General features: G+C 54.1%; 1 protein-coding gene across 1 annotated transcript in view; it reads left to right on the top strand.

Moving 5' to 3' along the window:
* Positions 1-26,665, top strand: part of PREX1 (phosphatidylinositol-3,4,5-trisphosphate dependent Rac exchange factor 1) — a 176,392-nt gene extending 149,727 nt beyond the window's left edge. The window contains exons 19-40 of the mRNA XM_043884896.1: positions 31-116; positions 1,148-1,284; positions 1,951-2,062; positions 3,763-3,950; positions 4,257-4,418; positions 5,102-5,312; positions 5,702-5,978; positions 6,668-6,874; positions 8,207-8,295; positions 9,732-9,814; positions 9,968-10,058; positions 11,945-12,073; positions 13,685-13,726; positions 15,098-15,315; positions 17,167-17,266; positions 19,337-19,480; positions 19,572-19,686; positions 21,118-21,184; positions 22,166-22,338; positions 22,801-22,903; positions 23,161-23,228; positions 24,952-26,665. Of these exons, the coding sequence (XP_043740831.1) occupies positions 31-116; positions 1,148-1,284; positions 1,951-2,062; positions 3,763-3,950; positions 4,257-4,418; positions 5,102-5,312; positions 5,702-5,978; positions 6,668-6,874; positions 8,207-8,295; positions 9,732-9,814; positions 9,968-10,058; positions 11,945-12,073; positions 13,685-13,726; positions 15,098-15,315; positions 17,167-17,266; positions 19,337-19,480; positions 19,572-19,686; positions 21,118-21,184; positions 22,166-22,338; positions 22,801-22,903; positions 23,161-23,228; positions 24,952-24,994 (2,845 nt within the window). The 3' untranslated portion in view covers positions 24,995-26,665. The remainder of the gene's footprint in view (positions 1-30; positions 117-1,147; positions 1,285-1,950; positions 2,063-3,762; positions 3,951-4,256; positions 4,419-5,101; positions 5,313-5,701; positions 5,979-6,667; positions 6,875-8,206; positions 8,296-9,731; positions 9,815-9,967; positions 10,059-11,944; positions 12,074-13,684; positions 13,727-15,097; positions 15,316-17,166; positions 17,267-19,336; positions 19,481-19,571; positions 19,687-21,117; positions 21,185-22,165; positions 22,339-22,800; positions 22,904-23,160; positions 23,229-24,951) is intronic.
* The last annotated feature ends 527 nt before the right edge of the window (positions 26,666-27,192 follow it).

Here is a 27,192-nt window from a genome sequence, read left to right as displayed (position 1 = left end):
GTACCTCACGGCAGCTTCTCTTCCGTGCAGGATCGTCAAAGTCCCCGACCATCCGGAGGCCCTGTGCTTCCAGATCCGCGGAGCAGCCCCACCGTACGTCTACGCAGTGGGGAGAGGTGAGTGGGAGCCCAAGAGATGTGGAGTGGGGCTTTGGGAGGCCGGTCTGTTGTGTTTGTGGAAGGAGTTCGGAGGCGCCCGCCCAAACAGTCACCTCTAGGCCCGTGCCTCTTAGCGCACTTACCTTCTTTGCTGGAAGTCAAGGCTTGTAAATATGCATGCCTGTGGGGGTCAGGCAGCTACGCATGGGCAACTGAAAGGAAGCACTAGGGAGTGGTGAGGACTGTGGCAAAGTGAGAAACATGCACATTCACTCCAAACAGGGCAGTGTTTCTTCAGCTCCAGCTCCTTACTGCCAGGCAGGAATGTGGCAGTTTGAGAGTCATGGGACAGCTGAGAAAGCATGCCCTTGGAGCCTGGTAGACCTGGGTTTGAAACCTGGCTTCTCCAAGACACGTGACCTTGAGAGAGCCACTTTGCCTCTCTGAGCCTCTGTTTCTCTGTCTGCAAAATGGGGCTGATCCTGGCTGCAGTATCATGGGATTGTTGTGGGACTTAAAGGAGAAGAGGGCTTCCCTGGTGGCTCAGTGGTGAAGAATCTGCCTGCAGTCCAGGAGCTGCAGGAGATGCGGGTTTGATCACTGAGTCAGGAAGACCCCCTGGAGGAGGGCGTGGCCACCCACTCCAGTATTCTTGCCTGGGGAATCCCATGGACAGAGGCGCCTGGCAGGCTACAGTCCACGGGGTTGCAAAGAGTCAGACACGACTGAAGTGAGTAGCAAGCACACGTGCAAAGGAGACGAAGCTCTGGAGTGAAATGTGCCTGGGTTCAAGGCCAGCCTCCCTTGCCGCGTGACCGTGGGCTCACTGCTACTTCTCTGAGCCGCGGTCTCTTCGTCTGCCAAATGGGAATGGACAGTGTCTGTCCTGCCTCCTGGCGTGGGGTGGAGAGTGGCTGCAGGGTGGGAGGATGGAGGTGGCGTTTGGTGTGGGGTGGGGAACAGGTTCATCTGGTTATTCGCCCTTGCCTGATACCACCCCAGCCTGTCATCGCCTGGTATCTGGCCTCAAGCGCGCCTGTCCCCTTTAGGCTCCGAGGCTGCAGCTGCAGGCCTCTGTGCTGGCCAGTGCATCCTGAAGGTCAATGGCAACAATGTGCTGAATGACGGAGCCTCAGAGGTCCTGGAGCACTTTCAGGCATTCCGGAGCCGCCAAGAAGAGGCCCTGGTGAGCCGCCTGACAGCCAAGGGAATCAGGGAAGCCCTGCTCGCTGGGGTGGAGGCTGAGGGCACCCTCCCTTCTCTGGGGAAAAGCCTGCAGGCACCACAGGGTTCTGCGTGGGGTGGGGCTGCCGACCTGAGGGCTGAGCTGGGCTTGGGCTCTGGGACCCCTCTGCTTCCCTAAACCTCATGGCCTCAGTTTCTACAGCTGTGAAATGGGTGTGATAAGACCCTCTTTTCTTACCACGTAGGCACGTTGGGCAACTAGTCACATTGATGATAAGAAACTGATGTTATACTTGTGTTGGGGACTCAGGGTGCTGTGGACCGTGATTCACTGGTTTATTTAATAAGCGTTTCTTGCGCACCTGCTGTGTGCCTGGCATGTTTCTGCACCCTGGGGCCACAGGAGAGACAAGCTTTCTGCTCCCATGAAGCTGACTTAGGTTTTCAGTGGCTCCCCCTTCCCTGGCTTCTGTGAGGAGCATAGACTGTGGTCACTGAGGGTCAAGTGTGACTGGAGGTCCCTCAGGAAGTTTCCAGGGTGAAGTCTGGGAGGGCTCTCTGAAGGTTCTGTCGCCGACAGGCTGAAACCCTGAGCTTTGGAGTTGGGACAGCGGGCACCTGGGCTCCTGGCATCGCGGCCGCCCCTCTTACTCTGCTCCCCACACAGGGCCTGTACCAGTGGATCTACCGCACCCATGAAGATGCGCAGGAGGCCCGGGAGGCTGCTGGCGAGGACCCCAGTGGCGAGGGGGCCCAAGAGGAAGATCAGCTCAACTCGGGTAATGGGACAGGCAGGCCGTGAGACAGAGACGCCTGTGGGGACTGGGTCCTCTGTGTCCACACTCCTCCCAGTCCCGTCCGGTCCTTCTCGATGCTGTCAGCTCTGTATGAGTCTCTGATCGCTGCCGTAACCAGTACTGGGAACCAGGTGGTTTAAAACCACACGCATTTGCTACGTCACAGTTCTGGAGGACATAAGTCCGAAAGGCGTCTCCCTGGGCTCTAATCAAGGTGTCAGCAGGCCTGCATTCCCTTCCGTGGCTCTGCACTTGCCTGTTTCAGAGAAACAGCTCCCCAGCCAGCCCTGTAAACCCTGCTTCTTTGTTGACCCCAAAGTCACCAGCATGGAGCCCAGAGCTGTCAGACACCAAGGCATCGAAAGCCGCTGGTCTTCCCACATCTCCTCCTGCCCCTAGCCCAGGAGACCACAGAAGCAACTGGAGAGGAGGAGCTATTAGTCAGACTCCAAGCATCTAGTCGGCACCTACTGTGTGCCAGGCTCAGTTCTAGGTTCGGAGGATACAGTAAGGATTAAACCAAAAAAATCCCTGCCCTCCGGGAGCTGTTCTGCTGCTGAAACACCCACAGCCTGAAAGAGGGGTCCTAAAGGAGACAGGCCGATGGGAAGACAGAGAGACCGGAGGCCAGCTCCGAGCTCAGTTTATGCCCCTCTGAGAGCAAGGGGCCATGCAAAACGTGGGTGACCCCAGAGATGACGATGGTAAACCACACTGGCAAGAGCTGGTGGCTTTGAAACTTCCATTCAATAAGTAGAAGCACCTACTATGTGCCAGGTCATGTTCAAGGAGCTGGGGAAACAGGCGTGAACAAAGCAGACCAGGTCTCTGCCCTTAGGGTGCGGACATGAGGGGAGCCAGACAATGAACGAAAGAACAGAAAAATTGATAATTGGTGACGTAGCATGGAGGGTGAGGGGGGAAAGGGTGACAGTGTGTGTGTTGAGAGGTACTCTTTGGAGCAGGTGGCAAGGAAAACACTTCAGGCCATAAAATGCCTGGTTTCTTCCTAGATATGGCACTGCCTAGATGTGTGACCTCTAAAGAGTCACAGTCTCTCTGGGACCTTGTTAATCTGGACTGAAACTGGGCTCCATAAAAACATGGGCTTAGCAAACTAAAAAGGCTGAGTAGGGTTTACAAGCTTCAGGTCTGGCTCGATCCAGCATTTCATATACTGAGGAGGCCTTCTTTTCTCCAGTTCTCAGCTCTGCTCCGTCTGTGTTGGTTTCCCTCTTACATGCTGTTTTCTCCACCTAGTGGCTTTGGTAACTTGAAATCCAGTTGAAAAAGAGAATGTCTCCTTCTCTTTGTAGACCCAAAGAGATCTCACTCTCATGGACTCAGCTTGGGTCACATGCTTGTTCCTGAACCAGTCACTGTGAATAGAGGAAATCAAACATGCTGAATGGCCAGGCCTTTGCCTCTGGGGGAGGGTATGGATGGCAAATGAGTCTCCTTTTCTGAGCCCCAGAGACTGTGAATGAGACTCAAGGCTTGATTCCTAAATGGAGAATCTTTTAGAGTAAGAAGTGAGTGATAGTGGGCTGGCAAAAGTGAAAAGAGCTGCAGCTCAGGTTTCAGTCTCCCCGTCTGTCTTAACACGGGGTGTCCGAGGTGCTGGGTCGGGGGCTGGCTTGGTGTGGCCCCTCCTCAGAGTCCCCTGTCCCTCTGGCTTCCAGCCTTCCCCCTGATGTCCCTGGGTCCCCAGCCGAGCCAGCACGAGGACAGCCCTCTGGTCAGCCTGACAGTGGACAACGTGCACCTGGAACACGGCGTGGTGTATGAGTACGTCAGCACCGCGGGCATCAGGTGCCACGTGCTGGAGAAGATGGTGGAGCCCCGCGGCTGCTTCAGCCTCACTGCCAAGGTCTTGCTGGGTGTGGCCCTGCCCTGCCCCCTGGCGGGTGGAGCAGCCTGATCCCCAGATCCCCACGTCCTCCGAGTCAGCCTGGGGAACCTCGGTCCTCATCCCTGCCCCTCCACTTGGTAGCCGTGGGGCTTAGGAGACTGACTTCTTATCTCTTAGCCTCAGTTTGCTCATCTGTTAAGTGGGCCAATAGTAGACCTGACCTGTACGGGTATTACAAGGTGTATAGTAGTCACCCAAGATAAACTCCTTTAAGACTCTGCCAGGTGCCTGGTGAGTACTCAGTAGCTGTTAATATTTCCACAGATCCTTGAGGCCTTTGCTGCCGATGACAGTGTCTTTGTGCAGAACTGTGGGCGGCTCATGGCCCTGAGCAGCAACATGAGGACCATGTCCCACTTCGAGTTCCGCAACATCTGTGACACCAAGCTGGAGAGCATCGGCCAGAGGATCGCCTGCTACCAGGAGGTGCCTGCACCCTACAGGGTCTCAACTTGGGGTGTCTCTCAGTTGTAAATGTCAAATCCCAACCCAACTTAGCTTAAACAGACAGGATAATTAGCTGGTTTATATTACTGAAACGTCCATAGTGAGCTTCAGGCGTGGTCGTATCCAGCACTCAAACAGATACCACACTGTTACAAGAACAGGACCTAACCTCTCCTCTTGACTTTGTTTTCCTTATTGGCTTTGCTTTCAGTTAGGCCCTTTTCATGCGGTAATAAAATGGCCCCCAGTAGCTTTAGCCTCAGCAACCCCAGCAGAAATAGAATGCCGTGAGAGCTCTCCTTGGCTTGGCTTGGGTCCCCTGCCTAGGCCTGTACAAGTTCTGCAGGAATGGGGAGGCAGCGTTACTTGAACCTCACAGGTGCTGGGTCAGGGAGAGATGTTCCCCCAGGACACCTCAGGTGCAGCTAAAATGGAGACATGTAGGTGGGTAGGTGCTTGGAAGCCTCACATTCCTCCAGGAGTTCCCTGAAATCTGGGTCCAGTGAAAGGCAGTGCAGGGGAATTTACTTTTCCATTTGGACTTACCGGCATTTTTTCCAATTTTGGAATGTCTGGCCTAGGCTAGGATAAAGTGGGTACTGGAGGTGCGCCAGAATTCCCAGACCCCTGAATCACAACCCCATGCCCCCCTCCTTTCCCAGTTTGCAGCTGAGCTAAAGAGCAGAATCAGCCCACCCTTCAAACAAGCACCCCTGGAACCCCATCCGCTATGTGGCCTGGACTTTTGCCCCACCAATTGCCACGTCAACCTCATGGAAGTATCCTACCCCAAGACCACTCCCTCAGTTGGGAGGTCCTTCAGCATCCGCTTTGGTCGCAAACCCTCCCTCATCGGCCTTGACCCAGAGCAAGGTAACTGCACGTGTCCGTCAAAAATGTGTTCAGATCTCACACTACAATACTTAAATAGAAGCATGTCTGAAGGCCAACAGGCTAGAGCTGGAATGGTGGCACTATGGTCATCAGGGATCCAGACTCCTATTTTTCTATGCCACCATCTCTAAATGTTGCTTTTATCCTGAAAGATGCCTCATGGTATAAAATGGCTGCTGGAGCACCAGCCATCATGTCTACATTCCAGGCAGGAAAATGATCACAGTAGTTAAGAGCGTATTGGCACCAAACTGAAACTTTCTTATTGAAGCAGTTTAATGTATTAAAAGAGTATTTTAAATGGAAATCTTTTTTTCATTTACTGGGATCCTTAAAATGGGTTTGTGAGCTTTTGCTCCCTACCGTAGGTCACCTGAACCCCATGTCATATACCCAACACTGCATCACCACCATGGCTGCCCCATCCTGGAAGTGCCTGCCTGCTGCGGAGGGGGACCCACAACGTCAGGGTCCCAACGACAGCAGCTTTGGGCCAGCCAATGGAGCCCTTGGCCAGGAGGACCGAGGCCTGAGTTTCCTACTCAAGCAGGAGGACCGTGAGATCCAGGACGCCTACCTGCAGCTCTTTACCAAACTGGATGTGGCCCTGAAGGAGATGAAGCAATATGTCACTCAGATCAACAGGTGAGCCGCGTGTCAGGGTCAGGGTTTCCCAGCATCTGCGGCATCAACATTTTGAGTAGGATTATTCTTTGGAGTGGGGGGTGTCCTGTCCATTAGTGGTTATTAGTGGTCTCTACCCACCAGATACCGGTAGCACTCCCTTCCCTACTTCTGACAGCCTGAGATGTCTTCATATGTTGTCAGATGCCTTCTGGGGGCAGAATCATCCTGAGAACCGCTGCTCTAATAAAAGGATGGATGTAGGCAGCATCGTCAGTAGAGGCTGAAAGTATCGGTGAAAGGTTTGGGGGGAACTTTATTATTTCAGCACTGCAGAGAGAGAAAGCTGACTGGACGTGATGGCCCTTTTGGTGCCATGCAGCAGGACATACACACAACACCACCTACAAAGCGTTCTCACCAACACAAGTCACACAATTCTCTGATCCGAGTTCCAGGCTGGCTAGATGATGCGGTTATAAGGGAGGCTGAAATGCTACCTCAGGGATGACATTGGCTAGATGATTCGGGATATGAGGGAGGCTGAAATGGTACCTCAGGGATGACATTGGCTAGATGATGCGGGGTATAAGGGAGGCTGAAATGGTACCTCAGGGATGACATTGGCTCAGTCCAGGAGGTGGGCGGTTCTAGGTGACAAATGACTCGGGGCTTTTGTGTCTTGAAGTTCAAAGTCTTTGCTCCCACAGGCTGTTGTCCACCATCACAGAGCCCACCTCCAGTGGGTCCTGTGACCCCGCCTTGGCCGAGGAGGCCTCCTCCCCACCGCTGGTCAGCGAAGAGAGCGAGATGGACAGGACCGACCACGGCGGCAGCAAGAAGGTGTGCTTCAAGGTGTGCGAGGAGGATCAGGAGGACTCGGGTCACGACACCATGAGCTACCGGGACTCCTACAGGTGGGGGCAGGCCTGGCTTCCGGGGGTCTCGTGGGCTTTGGTGTGGAGGCATAGTTGAGGCCCTGGCCGTGGAAAGGTCAGAATCAGAGGATGTTTCTCAGGAAGCCGTGAGACAGAGTGCTATTGCCTACCCGTGTGGTTTGTGGTTCTGGGGAGTTATTGAGTCCCACAGCACCCCCAGGATATGCTCTTCAGCCTCCCTCCCCCCAGACGAACGTTTCAGGGCCTGTCCCCTTGGGGACACCACTGATCCTTTCTGCCTCAATTCCTGTCCCCATACGCTGATGGAATGTAGTCCAAGAAAAAGTCAAGATCTGTGTGTTTAAAAATCAACGTCAGGCCTCTGGTTTTTGCAGCAAACATGTTTTTCCTTGATCCAGGGAGTAAGACCATTTTTTTTCCCTCCTGACTCTCGAGGATCTGAATTGTTTTCTCCTGGTTAATTATTAACAAGATGGGTGAAGTCTTAATTAGTGGGTTGAACAGACCAAAAACTCAATTTCCTGTAATAAACCGTAGAGTGAATGGAATTCTGCACCACAAACAAACAAGCGCTGTGGCCTCCAGTGAAAAGGTTCTCCAACATCTGATGGTTGTGGTTAAACTAGAACCTTGGAGGGACACTTCATATAATTTTGGGCAAAAAGAGGACTGATAGAATTTGGCAAGGCCCTGGGCCCCGTCCTCCCGGCATTTATAGCCTTTCAGTCTTCAAGGGGCCCAGTGTTTCTTGGTGTCTGTGTAATGAGATGGTCTGGCTGTCTGGTTCCTGTGTGTTCTTGGAGCCTTGTGTCCACAGACCAAGATCTTATCTCTCTGCGTTTCCGTTCTGACATTTTTGGATCCTCCAGTTTTTCCTTTAATAGTCAGAAAAGTGAAGGAAAGAATTTCAGCGTTGTGGTTTTTGATTCCCCATACCCTCTGAGTTCCTGGGTCATAAGCTAAGCACACACAGCCCTTGTTCTAAGGAGGTTTCCAGCCAGGCCGTGTGGTCGAGTGTGGGGGTGTAGGTGTATCTGGGGACAAGACTGTCCCATGAGGGGTGTGACGGTAATTACACCCGAATGGAAAGGAGTCAGTGTCCACCTACCGTTGCTGTGTTTCTATGCCGAGGCCTGGAGATGTTTCTCCAGGGTGGGACCTAGGAAACCCACCGGGACAACCTTCCCCATCTCTGGCACTGGTGGTTGGCCAACAGTGCTCTCTCTGGGCCAGTCATCTGCCCGAGGGTTTTGGCTACACTCCAGAAAGTGGGTTCCGGGTGCTGGGACCAGAGGCTGTGAGTGGGGAGGCAGAGGGTTGACTCACACCTTCCTCTCTGCCGCTCTGCAGCGAGTGTAACAGCAATCGGGACTCTGTCCTGTCCTACACCAGCGTGAGAAGTAACAGCTCTTACCTGGGCAGCGACGAGATGGGCTCCGGTGAGTGCCAAGGCTGAGTGGGTCTCCGATGAGATCATAATTTGTTCATTTTTATTTTGTTACGCTTTCCTACACCTTCTCTTGTTTTCTGTTACTTTGCATGGTATGGTCATGGTTTTCCTTCACTCATTTCGCATGTCTTTATTGCACACCTGTTATGTGCTGGGACCACAGCCGTGAATTTTGAAAAGACAGGCCCTTGTAGAGCTCACGTTCTCTGTGAATGTCGTGGACACAGAACAGATAAAAACACACCTGATCCAGTTACCGGGTGGGATGAGGGCTCCCGCATTGCTAAAATGGGGCAACCTGATGGTTTCCAGGAATGACACGTGCTCAAACCCAAAATTCATACAGCAGAAAAGAAGTACATGAAAATCAGTCAGAATCTCAACCTCTCCCACAGAAGTGACCATTGAGGATATTTGGGGATCACTGGTGAACATGTATTTCTGCACAGAGGTGAAGAAATATGGGTGGATGGCTGGAGGGACAGTTAGACATAAATAAGAATTTATAAGTTAGCGTGGCTCAGTGGTGAAGAATCTGCCTGCCAATGCAGGAGACACAGGTTCAATCCCTGGGTCGGGAAGATCCCCTGGAGGAGGAACTGGCAAACCCACTCCGGTATTCTTGCCTGAAAAATCCCATGGAGGAGCCTGGCGGGCTGCAGTCCATGGGGTTGCAAAAAAGTTGGAAACAATGGAGCAACTGAGCACATAAATTTGATTATATGTTACTTGCAACTTTTACTGAGAGACTGAAACGTGTTTAATTTTCATGGATTTCAGCCTTAAAAATTTTTATTTTGTGAATGGGATAGACAATCACATGGTTCATAATTCGAAAGGCGTGAGAGAGGGTGGGTGGTGACAAACTCCCTCCCACTCTTGTTTCCCGGCCTCCTGCTTCCCAAGCTCCCACTGTCGCTGCTGTCCTGTGTGTCCTTCCGAAGGTAGTCTGTGCATAAAAATTTAGTTTAAATTATACTTCAGTTTAGCAGAAGAAAAAGAAGCTCGGGAAATATCAGAGCTATTTCTGACCTTTGGATAAATATTTCATCACAGAAGCTATTCAGCTGCAAAAAATACCCCTGGGGAGGTTTTAGGAAGGCAATTTAAATGAAACGACTGGGGGATGAATGAGAGATGTGGGATCTGGTTCCTTTACTTGTTTTCAGAGTGAAAGTAGTAACAGTGACTTACAGTTGTGTAACGTTTTAGTTCCTGTTGCCCATTTTGCAGATAAACAAACTGAGGCTCAAAGAAGTCAAGTGATTTGTGCAGCGTCGCACAGCTGGGACCTGGATCTATCAGGCTCCAAGTCCACTGTGGATTTTGGAGCTCTGTAGCTACGTTGCCTTCTTGCAAAAGAGGCTGGGAAGGTGTGCGATGGGGCCGGAATAGTTGATGGCTGTGGTTTCTTCTTTCTGCTAGGGGATGAGTTGCCCTGTGACATGAGGATCCCATCAGACAAGCAGGACAAGCTTCATGGCTGCCTAGAGCATCTCTTTAACCAGGTAGGATCTTTGTCCCAACCCTGGCCTGACCTTGAGTTCTTCCCATCACCCCGGGTAAGAAGCCGGGAGCCAGGGCAGGGGCCAGAGGTCATAGGTTCTAGCCTCTTGGAGGGCCCTGAGGGCCAAACTAACCCAGGGCTTCCTGTTGCCCAGGTGGACTCCATCCACACACTCCTCAAGGGGCCAGTCATGAGCAGAGCTTTTGAAGAGACCAAGCATTTCCCCATGGACCACAGCTTACAAGGTGAGCGGAAAAGAGTCCTCCAGGGTGAGGGACGGCAGCCCGCATCCATCGGGGACACAGCCTCCTGTGACGTGGCGCGTGTGCTGGACGGGGGGCAGGCTGCCTGGGCCACACACTGTCCTCTTTGCCCCTCAGCTGCCGAATGGCCGTGGGCCAGTCGGCAAGCTCAGCCCATGGGCCGAATCTGGCCCACGGCCTGTTTTTGTACAGCCTATGAGCTGAGAATGATTTTTCATTTATAGTGAGTCATCAAAACAAAAGAAAACATGTGACAGGAACCGAATGCCCTACAAAGCTTAAATCAGACGCTATCTGACTCTTTACAGAAAACGTGTGTGGACCCCTGGGCTGGTCTCTGAGCCCTTCCAGCCTCTGTCTGCCCATATATAACACAAGGGGAAGGATTGGAGCACAGTTTGCCAGACCTCAAAAACCCCTAACCCTCTTCGTCATTTTAGACATATTCGTAGAATCTACTGACATCCTTACATTTTTTAAACTATATTCATTTGCTGCCTGTATTGTTATTGATAGAGCTTGTCTGAAAAAGTGTCTCCCTTTAAAAAATTTAATTTTGAAAAGAACTTACTAAACTTCCTGTAAGTGGAAAATCATCATAACATGCCATAAAATAATAAGTCCAATGGAACCAACAGTGAAAAATGTCCTTGTCCTGTAGTTAGGCACTGTTGTCTGTCCAGAGCTCTTTGTTGTTTATTCATGAGAGGGATTAACAAGTTAAAGAAGTGTTAAGGACTTGACAGCACCAAATTGAGACTTTCTTCTTGAAATGATTGAGAGAAAAATAATCAACATTTATGTCTTTCTACCTGCCTTTCCTCTTGTTTACCATCGAGCCATTTACCCATCCCCCCACCCATTTATCTACCCATCCATCCACTCTACCCACCCACTGACCCACTACCATCCACTTATCCATTCACCCACCCATCCATCCATTCATCCACCATCTGCCCACCCACCCACCCATCCATCCATCCACCCACCAGCATCCATCCATCTGTCTGCTCATCCATGCATCCATACATCCAGTAAGTAATTTCCAAGAACCAACTTGGTTCTTGCTCAGCCTTGTGGTGGGTTCTGGGGCTTGTGAGATGAATGAGACACTGCCTCTGACCTCCAGGAATTTCCAGTAGGGTGCAGGAGATAAAGAACCAGTTGTTTCTAAGTGAGGGTTGGAAGTGGTCAGGGGTTGGGGTGCCCTAGCAGAGCCCCTCTGACTATCTCAGAGTCATCTCTGCCTGGGATGGACCTCCGAAAGAAGAAATGTCAAACTCAGAGGAGCCAAAACCATAAAGTATCTCGGAGACTTGAGACTTCGTAGCAGGGACGAGGCCAAAGGGGCAGAGGCCTCTGTCAGCCTGTCTGGGGTCAGATTCAAGTCCCATCTTGGTCACTGCTGTGATGAGTCACTTTAGGCAAGCCATTTACCCCCCTCTGTGCCTTGACTTCCTCCTCTGTGTAGGAAAAAGATTACGCTATGTTATAGCTCATGTGCCAGCTCTATTGGTTGTGGCTGTGAGGGGGCGGGACCTGAGGATCCTTCTGTGACTACATTCAGGCTCAGAGAAGAAAACGCCGAGATTCATTTGTGATTCTGCATTGGATTGGTTGTGCCTGTGAGGAGTCCCATCCTCAGACTAGCAGAAAGGAGTGCTGAGATTGAGTAGTGATGTCTGACATGGGTATGGTATATCCATTAGCAGCACTCTTACCATCTATTTGCCTTCCCATGGACCAGATGATACCCACTGCTCCTGCCAGCACCCTTGACCTAAGAGTCTGAGCTTTGGGATCTAGTGATGGGACAGAGGCCTCTGTGGCACCATTTCTCAAAGCTCCCTGTCTCCTTCCTGCTCCAGAGTTCAAACAGAAAGAGGAGTGTACAATCCGTGGCCGGAACCTGATCCAGATCAGCATTCAGGAGGACCCGTGGAACCTCCCCAATTCCATCAAGACCCTGGTGGACAACATTCAGAGATACGTGGAAGGTCAGTCGGGCAGGGAAGGCTGTTACGTGGAGGCTTGTGGCCTCTGGTTCTTAATGTGGAACACGGGAGGGTCAGCAGTGGGTCCACCTCTGTGCCCCCGTCTCTCTAGGCCCCGGGAGAGGACAGGAAGCGGCAGTGCTGCTTTCTCAGGGCCCTGGGACAGTACACACGTGGTCAGGGAACTGCTCATCTGGGGTGCCCGGGGCTTCCTTGCAGAATCAGGAGGCTGAGGAGGCCGAGCTTGTTCCTTCCCAGCTTCCAAAGCTGTGGATTTAGTTAGGTTTCTTTTGTTTATGATCAAGGTTACAGGTGTGTGTTGAGGGGAGAGAGGGTCCTAATCAGACTTGGGCCTACAGGTAGGTTTGGATGCTCTAGCGTTAAAAAATGCGAATCTGCTTCCAATGTTTATAATCCGAAAGCCCACATACAAGTCTAGAGTTCTGGCTATTCTTGAACAATCAGACGATCTGGCAGTAACAGGCTTGCAACCATTCACACTTGGTTGGAGATGAATGTGTCCTCCATCTTTAGGTTGGGGAGGGGAGCCTTCCAGTCCACGTGGACCCCACCATACCCTGTGGCCCAGGGTCTGCTCACGCCCCTTATGTTACCTGCCTGGCCCTTGGCAGCATTTGAGCCTGAGACTTCTGGGTTAGAAGGACCCCAGGCCAGGGAGACATTTGATCAGCATAGCATGGGGTGCTTGGCCCCAGGCTCATGACCCCAGGAACAGCCCCCTCTGAGTTGGAAGTCTGGGTTGGCCCTGAGCTGTCCTGTTTTCCAAAGCTGTCATTGGTTAAGAGCATGGACTCTGGAGCCAGATGTCCAGGGCTTGAACCCCAGCTCTCCCACTTACTGGCTGTGTGATCTTGGCAAGTTCCTTGACGTCTCTGTGCCTCAGTCTCTCCACTGTAAAATGGGCTCATAGGGTGCCTTCCCTTATGTGTTGTTGTGAGGAGTGAATGAGTCAGTACACATAAGGCACTTGGTCCAGTGCCTGGCACACAGTAAGTCCTCAATAAGCAGACGCTGCTGTTCCTATCACACCAGCCCTGCGTCTTGATGCCTCCCCAGGGTAGAATGTATCACGAGAGCCCAGACCCAAAGGCCTTTCAGGTTTTTCTAAGCCCCTTCTGGGCCCAAGAGCCTTTATGTGAAGGAAAGAGACCAGGATGTTAGCCTGTGTCTGGAAGGTCTGAGTTTCGTCTGCATGTGGGCAGGGCTTGGCCATGTAGGGTGGCGTGAATAAGTACCTTTGGATGCGTGTGAACCTATGTGAGCAGCCACATGTGTGTGCCCACGAGCAGGTATGAGGCGTGGGCTGGGGGCTCTAGCCCAGGAGTTGCAGGGGCTGGTTTCAATCTTTGTTCAGTGGGTGTGTGTAAGCAATTGGGGTGCAGCTAACAGTTGGGGTTTCACCCCCTGGATGTCCGAGGTTTCTGGAATCCACCCAACACTCACTCAAAGCTTCCTGAACCTGGCTGTGTGTACCTAGAGCTTCATTGCAAAGGGGGGCAGAGCACGTGGACTGGGGGGCAGGCTTGGCTCTGCCAGCATCTTCTGCTTACTCCACTCAGCCCATCTCCCTTCTCGGCCCCTTCTCCTTTCCAGATGGAAAGAACCAGCTGCTCCTGGCCTTGCTGAAGTGCACAGGTGAGGGCTTTGAAAGGGCAACTGTCTGCAGGGTGCACATGCCAGGTATACCCGGGAGAGGCTGTCCCAGCAGCTGGCGCTCGTGACCGCAGCCCAGGGACGGCCTCTCCTGCCGACCCAGGTTGACTTCTGCAGGTCCTCGGGGCCTGCCTGTGGGGGAGGTAGCCCTGTGGCCTCTGGCGCCTTGAGAACTTCTCAGACCTCACTTCCTCCTCCTGTGTCCAGGGGACAAGTCTCAGGCCCTGGAGCTTGGAGCACTCTCTCTTGTCACCTCCCAGGCCTGGGCTGATCTCAATGAGGACCCAGCATAGAGCACTGATGATTTCAGAGGCTTTCTGCCTGTGGAGCCCTCAGTCCCAGCCTGGGGCTTCCTGCCCCTGCAGATGGTGGGAAGGAAGAGGGGCTGATAGGCGCCCAGGGGAATCTTGGAGGTGTTCTCTGTCCCATCCTTCCAGAAATTCTCAGCCATGGGGCAGCTAGAATAGGATCTGGGTCAAAATTGGGCACAGAAAATCAGTTGGCTGTTGCCAGTCATCGAAAATAATTCCTTTCAGGGAATTCCCTGGTTCAGTGGTTAGGACGCGGCACTCTCACTGTGAGGGCGCAGGTTCAGTTTTTTTTTGGGGGGAGCTAAGATCTCGTAAGCCACGTGGTGCAGGCAAAAGCAAAACAAAAAATCCCTTCCTGAAGATTAAGGACCCTAAATGACCAATTGCCCGAAATCGGCCAGTTCTGAAAATCACATTACAGGTAGGGGCCAAGGAATTGGAGGTGGGGTGGAGGGATGATAGGAAGAAGGTATGTTTCTCAAAAATAGAGAAAATGGTAAACTGCATTTCTTCGAACATGGAGCTTGGCATCATTGTCATTCTCGGTCAAGGCTGAGACATTTCCTAATAAATAAAGGAACAGCTGAGGGTAGGGGCTTGGGGCAAGTGTTAGGGAAATCACAAGTTTTTTTTTTTTTTTTTTAGTGAGGATCACTTTTTTCCTTGTTTTTACTGAATTTGCCACAACATTGCTTCTGTTTGATGTTTTGGTTTATTGGCCATGAGGCACGTGGAATCTTAGCTCCCCAATCACAGATTGAACCCCCACCTCTTGCATCGGAAGGCGAAGCCTTCATCACCAGAGGAGCCCCTGTTTTATTTATTTTTTTAAATAGGCAGATGGGCCATTGAGAGAGTTGAATTTTGCCACAGATCGGCTTGAGAGTCAGTGTTTAATGGGGTTGGCTTTTGGTGCCAGGGGATGAAGAGAATTTTGGCAAGTTGGGCCCAGATGGGTGGTCTGGCTCGGGGAGTGGGGGCTAGCTCGGGGCTCCGAGGTGCCAGCCTGCTGATGGCCCTGCGCGGCCCCCTCCGCCCGCAGACACGGAGCTGCAGCTGCGGCGGGACGGCATCTTCTGCCAGGCACTGGTGGCCGCCGTGTGCACCTTCTCCGAGCAGCTGCTGGCGGCCCTGAGCTATCGTTACAACAACAACGGCGAGTACGAGGAGAGCAGCCGGGACGCCAGCCGCAAGTGGCTGGAGCAGGTGGCGGCCACCGGCGTCCTCCTGCACTGCCAGTCCCTGCTCTCGCCGGCCGTGGTGAGTGGGGGGGCGGGGGGCAGGGCTCGCTCCGCCTTCACGCTCCCCGTTCATTCATTCAGCAGCGGCTTACTGAGAACCTGCTGGGTGCCCCTGTTCCAGGCACCGGGGACCCCGGCGCTGGACATAGCACAGCGTTCTTATACTCAGGAATCTTGTATCCTGATTTTGGGGAGATGGAAATAAATAGCTAAGGACACGGATGGTATCAGACCTTTGGTTCTCACTGGGGCAGTTTTGCCCCCAGGGGACACGCGGCAATGTCTGGAGACATTTTCGGTTGAAGAAGAGGAGGTACCGGTGTCTGATGCCTAGAGGCCAGGGGAGACGGGGCTGCTCCTATAGGAAGCTCGACCACCCCAGCCCCCAGCCGAGAATTATCTAGGCCCCAGGTGTCAGGCATGCCGCAGTTGAGAAACCCTCATTTATAGTGATAAGGGAGAAGGAGGAAAATGAAGCAGAGAAGGGGGCAGGAAGGTCTGTGGGTAGTGGCAGTTGAAAGTGTGATAAGGTGGCCACTGGGGGCCTCACGAAGAAGGTGACCTCTGACCCGAGAACCAAAGGAGGGGAGGGGATGAGCCATCGGACTCTGGGGAGGAGCCCTCCAGGCAGAGAAGACAGCAGGTGCAAAGGCCCTGAGGCTGGAGCAGGCACATAGTGTTTGAGAAACAAGGTACCCAGTGTGGCCGGAACAGTGAGCCAACGGAGGGGCGGCGAGTCCTGGGAACCCACTGGGGTCTGACTGTGCGGGTCTTGCAGGCTGTTGTAGGACTTTGGGTGTTCCTCCGAGTGGGTGGGAGCCAGGGGAGGGTTTTGAGCAGAGGAGGGACAGGATCTCACTTTGACACTTAAAGGATCACCCGGGCTGTGGATGGGGGAAGAGTGTGGAGGGGTAAGGGCAGAGGCTGGGTGACCCGTGAGCAGACTTCTGTGATGATCCAGGCGAAGCTCCTCAGTGCAGATAGCTTCTGGTTTAGTCCTTGCAGTAGCCCCAAGGCAGGTCCTTTATATCTGCTTTTTAAGGATGAGAACACTTAATGCCCAGGGAGTAGGTATGAACTGTGAGAGTCTGATGCTAAGCCCAGTTCCCCCAGCTGAACTGCTTTCTCTGCATCTTTTTATCCCTCGTTGTCCTGTTTATCCACTCTTAGGGCTCAGAATTAGGGTGGGTCCTTCTAACAGCCTCTGGGGGCCATGGCAGAGCCAGTGACTCAGCATTGTGGGGTACTAGTACTTAGAGCTGATGCCTCCCAGGAATAAAAACCTGCTCTGTGCTATTTGTTCCTCCATCCACATGCCCAGGCCCGAGCTCCCCTGGCTTCTGCAGGTCTGAGCCTCCTAAACATTTTCCCAGGTGGGAGGAGAAGTCACAACTGCAGGCCGGTTGGGAAAGTGTGGCCTTGGTGTTCCCTCTGCTGGCCGATGCTGCAGACGGGCGCCCGCCTGATGGCAGATCCCTTCTCACTTCATTTCTGGACCTGAACACCCAGCCCTCACTTCCCTCCTCTCAGATGAGGTCACCGGGACCCAGTGTGTTAATTCACCAGTCGACAAGATGTGCAGGCTCTGAACTGGGTGCTGGGTTGGAACAGTTCAGCGGGATTGGTGGGAGGGCTCAGGAAAGAGGGCCACCCGGCACGTGAGAGCAGAGGTGGGCTCTGACCCGGAAGAGGCGGGACAGGCCTGGAGTGAACGTGGTCTCGTGTCCACCCTGGAGAGCCCTGCACGGGCCCTCCTGCCTGGAAGGGCCACAGCCTGGTGTGTCAACCGGAGTTGAATCGTAGCATCTTGAAATAAAACCCGGGGCAGGGGTGGGATCTGAGACTCCTCCACCCTCTCTTCCTCCTGCAGAAAGAGGAACGGACCATGCTGGAGGACATCTGGGTGACCCTCTCGGAGCTGGACAACGTCACCTTCTCCTTCAAGCAGCTGGACGAGAACTATGTGGCCAGTGAGTGATTCCTCCCACCCCCACTGAGAGAGTCGGGGTTCTGGGGTGGAAGGGACTGCTCTGGGGTCACCCTGCCCCTCCCTCCACCATCAGGCCAGCTGCCTAAGATTGACCTGGGACCCAGTGCTTTCAAATCGCCTGCTCCCAACATGTGTGGAAGAAGAGGGTCTCGTTTCATATAAACCCAGCCATCTCCAATAGCACTTAGGAGGGAAAAACAGCCAGTATGCAGTTCTTACTGAAAACTGCTAGAGATACCCTTCTTTGGAATGAAGATGTGTTAAGATTTTCTAAGAACTTAACACCATAATTCTCTTCTTTCTTTTCTTTTTCTCTCCCTCCCCCCATCTTTATGCTTGCCCACCCACTCATCCATTCATTAATGTACTCATCCATCCACCTATCCATCCATCCATGCATCCATTCACCCCATCCGTCCACCCCCCATCCACCCCTCTATCCATCTATCCACATACCTGTAATGACGAGCACATCCTGTGTGTCAGGCTCAGTTTTAGGTTCTGGGGCTGCAGTGGAGAGAGACGTGGCCATGGTTTCTGCCCTCTTGGAGCTCACAGTCTAGCCCAGTCTCAGCCCTGACTGCGCTGGGATCACCCAGGGAGCTTTTCAGATACTGAGGCTTGTTCCCACTCCCAGCCCTGGCGATTCGGATTCAGTCTGTGGGATGAATCCTGGACATTGGGATTCTAGACAAGTTTTCCAGGAGACTTAAATGTACAGCCGGGACTGAGAGCCACGGTTCTCTGCGATCCCTGGACCAGCACCTGGAGGATTGTTAGAAAACCTAATTCTGGGCCCCATCCAGGACTTCCTGAATCCAAAACTGGAAGCAGAGCCTAGAAATCTGTGTGTTAGTAGGCCCTCCTGGTGATTTTGGAGCATGCGTGTTTGAGGACCTGGACACGAATTTGAGCCATCTCCGGGAGCTAGTGGAGGACAGAGGAGCCCGGTGTGGGGCCACAGAGAGTTGGACATGACTTAGCAACTGAACAGCAGCAGCAGAGTTTGGGAACCACTGGTCCTTTTTTTTGTTGCTGTTATTGTTTTTTATCACTTCCCTGAGGAGCCTGTTTAGACAATTTTTTGCTAATCGCCACACCCCCCAATGGGGCTTTCCCTGGTGGCTCAGACGGTAAAGAGTCTGCCTGCAGTGCAGGAGACCCAGGTTCGGTCCCTGGGTCAGGAAGATCCCCTCGAGAAGGAAATAGCAACCCACTCTAGTACTCTTGCCTGGAAAATCCCCTGGAGGGAGGAGCCTGGCAGGGTACAGTCCCTGGAGTCGCAGAGAGTCGGACACGACTGAGCGACTTCACTCACACACCCCCGTGAAGTTTTAGTATGATGGATATACTATATATCTGTTTAGGTGTTGTATGTATGTCTGTGCTTTATACATGAAAAGAGTAATGTTTTTTTTGCCTTCCCCATAAGAACCAGTTTTTACCTTCTTGGAGGCCATATAACCCTGTTGAGAATATGTGGACTGGAGTCTAGTTGGACAGTGGGTTTCGTTTTGGGTACCTGTTGGAACTGGTTGACAGTGGCTGCCTGTCTAGAGGCCGAGTTGGGCTCAGAGAGGATTACCGATCGATTAGTGATGTCTGCCACGGGCACGGGATGGGGTGCTAGGGTCTAGGCGGGGATGGCCACCCCTGCCACGTGCTCTTCCCTGTGGGTGTATACAGGATGCAGGTGCTGTGTGAGGGCAGCTTTTGCCCGGTGGAGGCGCTGGGCTGCCAGGCGAGGGTGCAAGGAGCCCTGCTGAGGCTCTGAAGACAAACGTGGACAGCCCCCCAGCTGGACAGAATCAGTGTCAGGTCTAAGAATTAAGCAGTGGGAACAGACCTGTTGAGGGAGGTGAAAGGGAGGTCAGAGGCTGCTCCCCTGAGCGTGGGGCGGTGGGCTGTCTCAGGCGCCCCTCTCCGGGCGAGAGGGCAGGGAGGCCTGTGGCTGCGGCTCTGGGGTCCCGGCACATCAGTGGGGTCTGAAGGAGGGTCTTCTGAAGCTGCCCTCACAGCTGCGTCCCCGGCCCACCGTGTCTCCCCACAGACACCAACGTCTTCTACCACATCGAGGGCAGCCGGCAGGCGCTGAAGGTCGTCCTCTACCTGGACAGCTGCCACTTCTCCAAGCTGCCGTCCCGCCTGGAGAGCGGGGCCAGCCTGAGGCTGCACACCGTGCTCTTCACGAAAGGTGAGCTCGGAGACGGGCCACGGGGTGCCCTCGGGGGGACGGCTGTGCCCGTGGGGAGCCAAGCACCTGCCTCGCTCATCTCCCTTCACAGCTCTGGAGAACGTGGAGGGCTCGCCTCCTCCAGGCAGCCAGGCTGCGGAAGATTTGCAGCAGGAGATCAACGCCCAGTCTCTGGAGAAGGTTCAGCAGTATTACCGCAAACTCAGGTACCGGCGTGGGTCTCCCTTTGGGGCCAGGATCCTGGACGCTCTCACCTGGAGGGGGCCTTTGCGTGGAAGGCACCAGAGCGCCCCCAGTGCCCGGGCGGGCACAGTGCTGTTTCTTGAGCACCTGCTGTCTGTCAGTCCTTCTGCCTACACACGCTCCTCAGCTTCTCACAGTAGTTATCTTTCTAACCCATTTTACAGATGAGGGAAACTGAGGCCCAGGGAGCACACCCAGTTTGCCCAAGACCACAGCTAGACAGTGGCTGAGCTGAGCTTTGAACTGGGTCTGCTTGACTTCGTAGCAGGTCCTGCCAGCTGGGAGGAGATGCCTGTTTCATTCTGCATGGGGGAGGGAGCTGTGACAGGGGCCCTAGAATCCTTGAGCCTGTGAGTGAGGGGTGTGACCCCAGGGCCTCGGCCCTGCTCAGAGGAGGCCCTCAAGGAGAAGGGGGGAGTACGGGTCACATTCACCAGGAGGAAGCCTTGGGCCCAAGGAAGGAGCCCCACTCCTGCTGCCCCCACTCTGGCCCCTTCCTCCTTCCGCCTCACCTTCTCCCTCCATGAAGAAGATGGGCTGAGAAGTAGACCAGGGTGTCAGGGTGTGGTAAGGGGGCCTAGCACAGCATTACCATTCGGAAATGGGAGAACGACACTTTCATTTGTCTGCGCAGGGAGAACATTCCCCTCTGTTATTACAACGGGCATCTCTTTGGATCGATCGATGCCATCGGTCTGTTCTCTGCAGTTTGCTGAATATTTAAAATATGGTCTCTGTGAGCTGCATTCATCCCTTCCTTCAGCACCTGTCAGTTGAGACCTTCCGTGGGCCAGGCTCTGTGCTGGGTGCTTGCTTAGAAGTCAGCAGTGACTGAACAGAGCCTGTTCTTCATGGAGTGTAGATTTCTAGAGCGGCCATGGCCCCTGGCCCGCACCACCCCGTTTTGTCAATAAAGTTTTATTAGCACACAGCCATGTTCATCCATGTATGTATCGTCTATGGCTGCTTTTGCGCCGTAGCCTCTCTAGAGAGACAGCCTGGTCCACTTAAGATGTCAGCTGTTTGGCCCTTTACAGAAGTGGCTGAGTGCTGTTCTAGAAGGGGAGGTGAGCAGTGAACAGTACCCAGAGCAGCGTGATGTGTCAAGTGATGCCGGTGTCAGAGGAGAGACGCCGGCACGGGAGAGGGAGCGGGGCGCTGGTTCAGATGGGCGGTGGGGGCAGGTGGCATTTGAGGACCCTTCCTGCTTCCTCCTGGGCTGGTGCAGGAACAGCTGACTGTGGGCATGGAGAGCTGTGTCCGCCACTCTCCCCGATTCGTTTCCTTGAGTTGCTGGGAGGCAGAGAGGCTGCGGCTGTGGTGGGGCAGGGTGGGAGAAGGGGATGGGATGGTGCGTGTGGCGGCCCCACCCTCACACGTCTCTTCTCTTTCAGGGCATTTTACCTGGAACGGTCTAACCTGCCCACGGATGCCAGCACCACGGCGGTGAAGATAGACCAGGTGTGTCCTCTTGTCCCTCACCTGCCGTGGAACCTGGGCAGGGCTGGGGGTTCGCCGGGTCAGACAGGGACCAGAGTCACACCCCAGCCAGAATGCTGGCTGGGACACTGCCTCTGCGGTCTCTTCTCCAGGACGTCTCCTGCGGTCTCCAGAACCCTCCCCATTCTAGAAATTCCCATTTCTCCCTGACCCGCTTTTAGAATTCCTTAGATGATGGGTTCTCCCTGGCTCCGACTCCTTGCAGCATCGCTCTGGGGCTGGAGCCCCACGCCGGATATGGCCATGCGCTGTTCTTTTTGTTTGTTTCCAATTTGTTGCCAGCATTTAAAAGTCAAAAGATTTCCCATAAAATGGAGGCTTCTGGCTTATCCTGAGCAATGGAAAGATCTGGCTGTCCCCAGCCACGTTCCTGTGTCACACTCGGCCTTCCAGGGGCTGTGCCCACCCCCTCTTCCCCCGACCCACCCCATCCCCCGCGTGCTCCAGGCCTTTCTCCCTCTGCCCAGGCACTATTGGGCCTCAATTTTGATGGTACTATGGGGGCTCCTGGCCTCAGATTGTGAGGCTGGGGCTCCAGGAGACGGGCGGGCACGGCCCTTGGGAGTTTGTAGTCTGCTGGCAGAGTCTTAAGACGACTCAGAAAGCCTTGGCCAGAGTTCTTTGCCTGCATTGGCAACGCCCGACAAGCCAGGGGGAGGTGGGGGGCATGGACTGTTCCCGGGGAGGGGCATCGGCTCTTGGCTTCACCTGTGCAGGTGAAGAGAATTAGATGGGCGGGTGAGGCCTGAAACATACTGTGAGTGCCGAATGCCGGCTTGTGGGGCAGCCGCAGGGGTCGTGGAAGAGTCCTGGCTCAGTCACCCCGGTGACAGAGTGGGGAAGACAGCTGCTGTGATGGAGCTTGATCGGAGGTGAAGACTGGGGCAGAAGGCTGGGTGCGGGGGGGTGGGCTCTGACCATCCGGGCATGTGCACCTCGCAGCTGATTCGCCCCATCAACGCCCTGGACGAGCTCTGCCGCCTCATGAAGTCCTTCGTCCACCCCAAGCCTGGTGCTGCCGGGAGCCTGGGCACCGGCCTCATCCCCATCTCCTCCGAGCTCTGCTACCGCCTGGGGGCCTGCCAGATCGCCATGTGCCGCACTGGCATGCAGAGGTGCGCGGAGTCACAGGGGGCGGGGGGGGGGGGGGTGGCCGGGAGGGGCTGGGCGGGCCTCTGGGCAGGGTGGGGCCCCAGGAGGCGAGACTGGAGGCCTGCTTCGAATCCTGGTTCTTTGGCCGCCTGTTGAGTCCAGACAAGGCCACCGCCCACTCTTGGCCTCAGTTTGCCCACTGTGAGATGGGACTTCAGGGGAAGGTGGTCCTGGGAGAGCTGCTGAACTTCCCAGCCCCCTGACTCTGGTTGGTGTGACCAAGCGGCTGAGCCGCCTGTTTCTGCTGGAGCATCCGTAGAACACGGGCAGGAATGGGCGCGCGTCTTGGTTGGGGCCAGGCTGGACCACTCTCTCGCTTCTGTCTGTTGTCCCTGCCGCTCCGATCGGGGTCTTGGGGGTTGTGGGGGGCAGGACGTCACCTACGTCTCACCTGCTGCCCCCCTTCCCTTGCCACCCCACTGCAGGAGCACCCTGAGCCTCTCCCTGGAGCAAGCGGCCATTCTGGCGCGGAGCCACGGGCTGCTGCCCAAGTGCATCATGCAGGCCACGGACATCATGCGGAAGCAGGTGGGGCGCCCAGGCCCCAGGGCCCCGGAAGGCTGCAGGGGAGGCGCCCAGGCCTGGGCATGGTGGGCTCACAGCCCGGGTGGGATGAGGGGCCATCTGGGGATGGGGCTGATGACCGGGTCCCCTCTGGAGGGGCTACAGATGCTTCTGGGGATCTCCCAGTCACCCTCACCCCACCTCATCCCACCCACACACTTCCTCAAGCGCCCTGCGCTCCATGAAGAGACAGCTGGGCCCTCACTGTTCTCTCTTCCCAGGGCCCCAGGGTGGAGATTTTGGCCAAAAACCTCCGGGTCAAGGACCAGGTGCCCCAGGGCGCCCCGCGGTGAGTGGCTGTCCCCCACCTTCTCCTTCCCTCTGCTCCCTTCCCTGGGGTTGGCCTCACCCCAGACAGACCCCTCTGACATTCAGGTGGGGCTTCCCTTCTCGTTTATGGGATCCCCTTACTTTGGGAAACAGCAAATACGACTTAGTCTGTTACCTTCGAGGGCTCCCACTTTGGCTGGGAAGTTGAGGCCAGGCCCCAGAGTGAACCATGGGGCAGTGAGGATCTGTGTGCCCCCCGCAACTTGCTCACACACTGCTGCTTCTCTGCTGTCCTCAGAGCCCTCAGCTCACCTGCTGCTTCCTGTCCTCACGGCCCCATCATCTCCGAGTCAGTGTTAGACTTTCTCATAGCACTGTGCGCAGCCCCCTGTCCTAGGAATAATTCATTTTAGTGCGTCTTCTCTCTCCATCCACACTGTGGTGATTTGCTATTGACATCGGCCCACACTTTTAAAATAACTGTTTAGTTTGACCACAAGAAGTTAGAAAAATACTACGGAGTTTTCAGGGGTCCTTCAATGCAGCACCCCCTTCCCCCCACCCCCCCTGGGATAATGTCTCATGTAACCACAGGACATTGTCAAGACCAGGAAACGGTGTTGGAGCGATACAAGAACTCATACAGATCTTACATGTGTTCCATTAGTTTTTGCCTACACTCTTGGCCCATGTTGCTTTTAAATATTCTTCAAAAATTTATTTCTTTATTTTTTATGTATTGGCTGCCCCGGGTCTTAGTTGCAGTGTGCAGAATCCTCATCGTGGTAGGCGGGATCTTTAGTTGTGGCGTGCGAGATTCTTAGTTGCGTGTTCCTGGTTGCGGTGTGTGGGATCTAGTTCCCCTACTAGGGACTGAACCTGGGCCCCCTGCATTGGGAGTGTGGAATCCCAGCCACTGGACCACCAGGGAAGTCCCTGAAATGCTTTTCTATGTCACTTCCCCTGCTCCAGGCACCATTCCCATCTCTTTACCTATATTGACTGATTTGCTTAAACAACAACTCTGTGAGCAAGGTCCCCGTGTTATCTGCCGTGGGCAGTGGGGACAGCGAGGCCCAGAGAGGTGAAGTGTCTTGTCCGAGGTCACACAGCGAACACACAGAATGAGAGCGGCCCTTCTGAGCCCAGGCCGTCCCCTTCCCGACCCCTGCGCCTTCCTGCTTTCCTGTCTTGTCTGTGTGGCCACCTCCTGTCTGGTCCCCCTACCATCCTCCTCACACAGCATATATGCTGTCCCCTGCTTGAAACCTCTTAGTGACTCCGTCTTACTTGAAGGTGGGGCTCAGAATCCTCCCAGCCCAGAAAGAAACCCAAGGCAGGTCTGCGCGTGCTACAGGGAGAAGCCCCCAAGATACGTTAAATGAAAAACTCCAGGGGCAGAGTGCTGGGTCTGCTTGGCCACCAGTGTGGAAAAATGCGCAGACACCTACACGTGTAATCACACAGCCACACACGTATCTTGACACGCAAACGGGTGCACGTGTTTGCGTCTGTATTTGTAAACCCCTTGCCGGTCTGGAGGGAGCAAGACTGCTGAGGGGCGGGGACTGGACTGCTGGAGGAGAGTGTGGGCGACCTCAATAATTTTTCACTCTGCATCTTTTTACACCTGCTGAGTTTTGCTTTCTGGGCATGACTGCACGTTCACATGAATCACATGTTGCTACGATAATAATAACAGGCCTTGGCTGCCCCTCATCCTCTTCACCTCCATCCACCAGGCTCTACCGCCTCTGCCAGCCGCCGGTGGACGGAGACCTCTAAACGCCGAGGTGCCTGGTGCCCGGCTGCATCCTCTGGAGCCGGGGTTTGCAAGGACACAGGGGGCCACGCGGCCTTCTCCAGAGCTGGCCCGAGGCCTCCGCTCCGCCTGCCTTGAGATCTGCCTGGCCTCCTCCATCACGTCACCTCCTGGGAGGATAAATGGTGCCCCCACTCGTGGATGAGCTGGCGATTGGCCCTGGGCCGGCACGTTCTCCACACTTCTGCCAGAAACCAGAGGGCTTCCTGGGGACCCACAGAACTGCTGGGTGCCTCCAGGGCCTGCGCTCCTGTCCCAAAGTCCCCAGGACACAGGGGAGACGTCAGGGGCGCCGCAGCTGGAGGCCCGTGGCCCCAACTCCCTCGGGATGACTCAACCTGCACTTTGGAAACCCCTGGTTTCCTTTAAGTCCACATTCCAGGTGACCACACGTGTCTCTTCCTCACCTTAGCTTCCAGATCCCCCTCTAACCCTGTACTAACCTCCCCAATGGACTCAGAAAAGCCAGACCTCTGCCAGGAAAGACAGAGGGACAGGGCACAACACTTATTACCAAGAGGACGGTTGAAAGCCACCCTGGCTTACTCTATCAACGCCATTGGAACTGGAGCCATCAGCCCAGGGCACAAGATTTGCCCCAACTTTATTTATATGGCGTGAACTCTCTATGGTTTATTTTGGGATTTTTATGTTGTCGTTGGTTGTGTTGAGATTTCCGCCTCCCGCCCCCCAGGTTGTGTGAGTATATATTTGCGTTTTAAATTTCAAAGAAAGCTATATTGTCTAACAGGGGACCAATATAAAGTAGTATTGACAACTTTTCCCAGTTCTACTAAAAAAAGAAAAAAAAAAAAACTAAATTATTGAAAATGGAAGAAATGTCAGTATTTCATTTTTTAGTATTAGGGTCTTAAGATATTGCTTACAGATATCAACTAGGGTTCCTTTCCCCACCCACCCTCAGTTCTCTAGCCGTTGGCCTGTATTAGGGTGAATTATTTGTTTTTTGAATGACTGGCTCCAAGGGTTTCAGAGGTGGCTGGGCCAGGCCTGCGGGCTGGAGGGGGTTGAACCATCCACTGGAGAGGCAGTCCCACACCAGTGCGTGTCCTCGGTGGTAGAGGGGCTGCTGAGATATCCTGAGAGGTGGCTTCTGTAATTTATTTTTTAATGTTAATCCAGAGCAAGGCAGCAGCAGGGCATTTGGGACTTCTCAGCCAGCCAGAGAGACCGGAAGCAACCCTGCCCACCTGGGCACAGGAACCTACACAAGATCTAGCCCCCTGTCCGGCCCCCTTCCCCCCAGAGTTTGTCCCCTCCACCTCCTGTCGCCAGCAGGGAAATGTCTTTCCAGCCATGGCTGATGGGTGAGATCAGGTGTAGGTTTCCCTCTGTCCTGCAGGCTTGAAGCTGCACCAACATCTTGGCTCCCTGCATCCCCAGGAGTCGCCTTCCCTCTCTTGCCACCCTGCATCAGATTGCAAGAGGTGAGCTTGTTGCTGGACAGAGGTGGCCAGATACAAATGAGGACCCCATGGCAGAAAGGGAGAGGGTTCCCTGCGGGCAAGGGTGTTGTGCACTGGTTTACTTTACAATGTACAGATCTTCTCATTCAATTCATGATAGATTTTTTTATTATTATTAAAAGTTGGTTTATAATACAAAGACCCTAATCTGTGGTGGTTTCCTTCGGGGCTGAACCTGGTGGCCTGGGGGTGATTGAGCCTGCACGTGTCACAGGCGGAGTGAGCAACTGCTGTGAAGATGGCGCGGAGGCCGGTTCCATCGGTACCATGAGTTACCACACTGAACCTCAGTTTCTTCCTAAAACGAGGGCAGTATGTGTATATTCCCTGCAGGGGAGTGATGAGGACTACCCGAGATCCTGCGGTGGGTCTGCATCTCAGATGCGCCAAGAAAATCACTGTCTTTATGTATGTTATTTCGCCTTTGTTTTGGGTTCTGAGTACTCATTTCAGTGTGGTGGTGGAAAAATGTGACTATTTCTCCAGGCATTCCCTTGCCTCCTGCTGGTGTCATGCCAGGACTCCCTGTCTCAGGTGTGCCCAAGGATCAGGGTGGTCTGAGTGATGGGCCATCCGGGTGGTCTAAGGGATGAGCCATCCATCACCGCAACCTGCAAGGTCCATTCGGTCCGGAATCCCACGGGAGTGGAGTTCCAAGTGCTCAACACGTGGTT

The sequence above is a fragment of the Cervus elaphus genome, chromosome 23, assembly GCF_910594005.1.
Source record: "Cervus elaphus chromosome 23, mCerEla1.1, whole genome shotgun sequence".
NCBI classification, from domain to species: Eukaryota; Metazoa; Chordata; class Mammalia; order Artiodactyla; family Cervidae; genus Cervus; species Cervus elaphus.
Note: the sequence above shows the minus strand (reverse complement) of the source record. Positions and strands in the feature narration are given on the sequence as shown.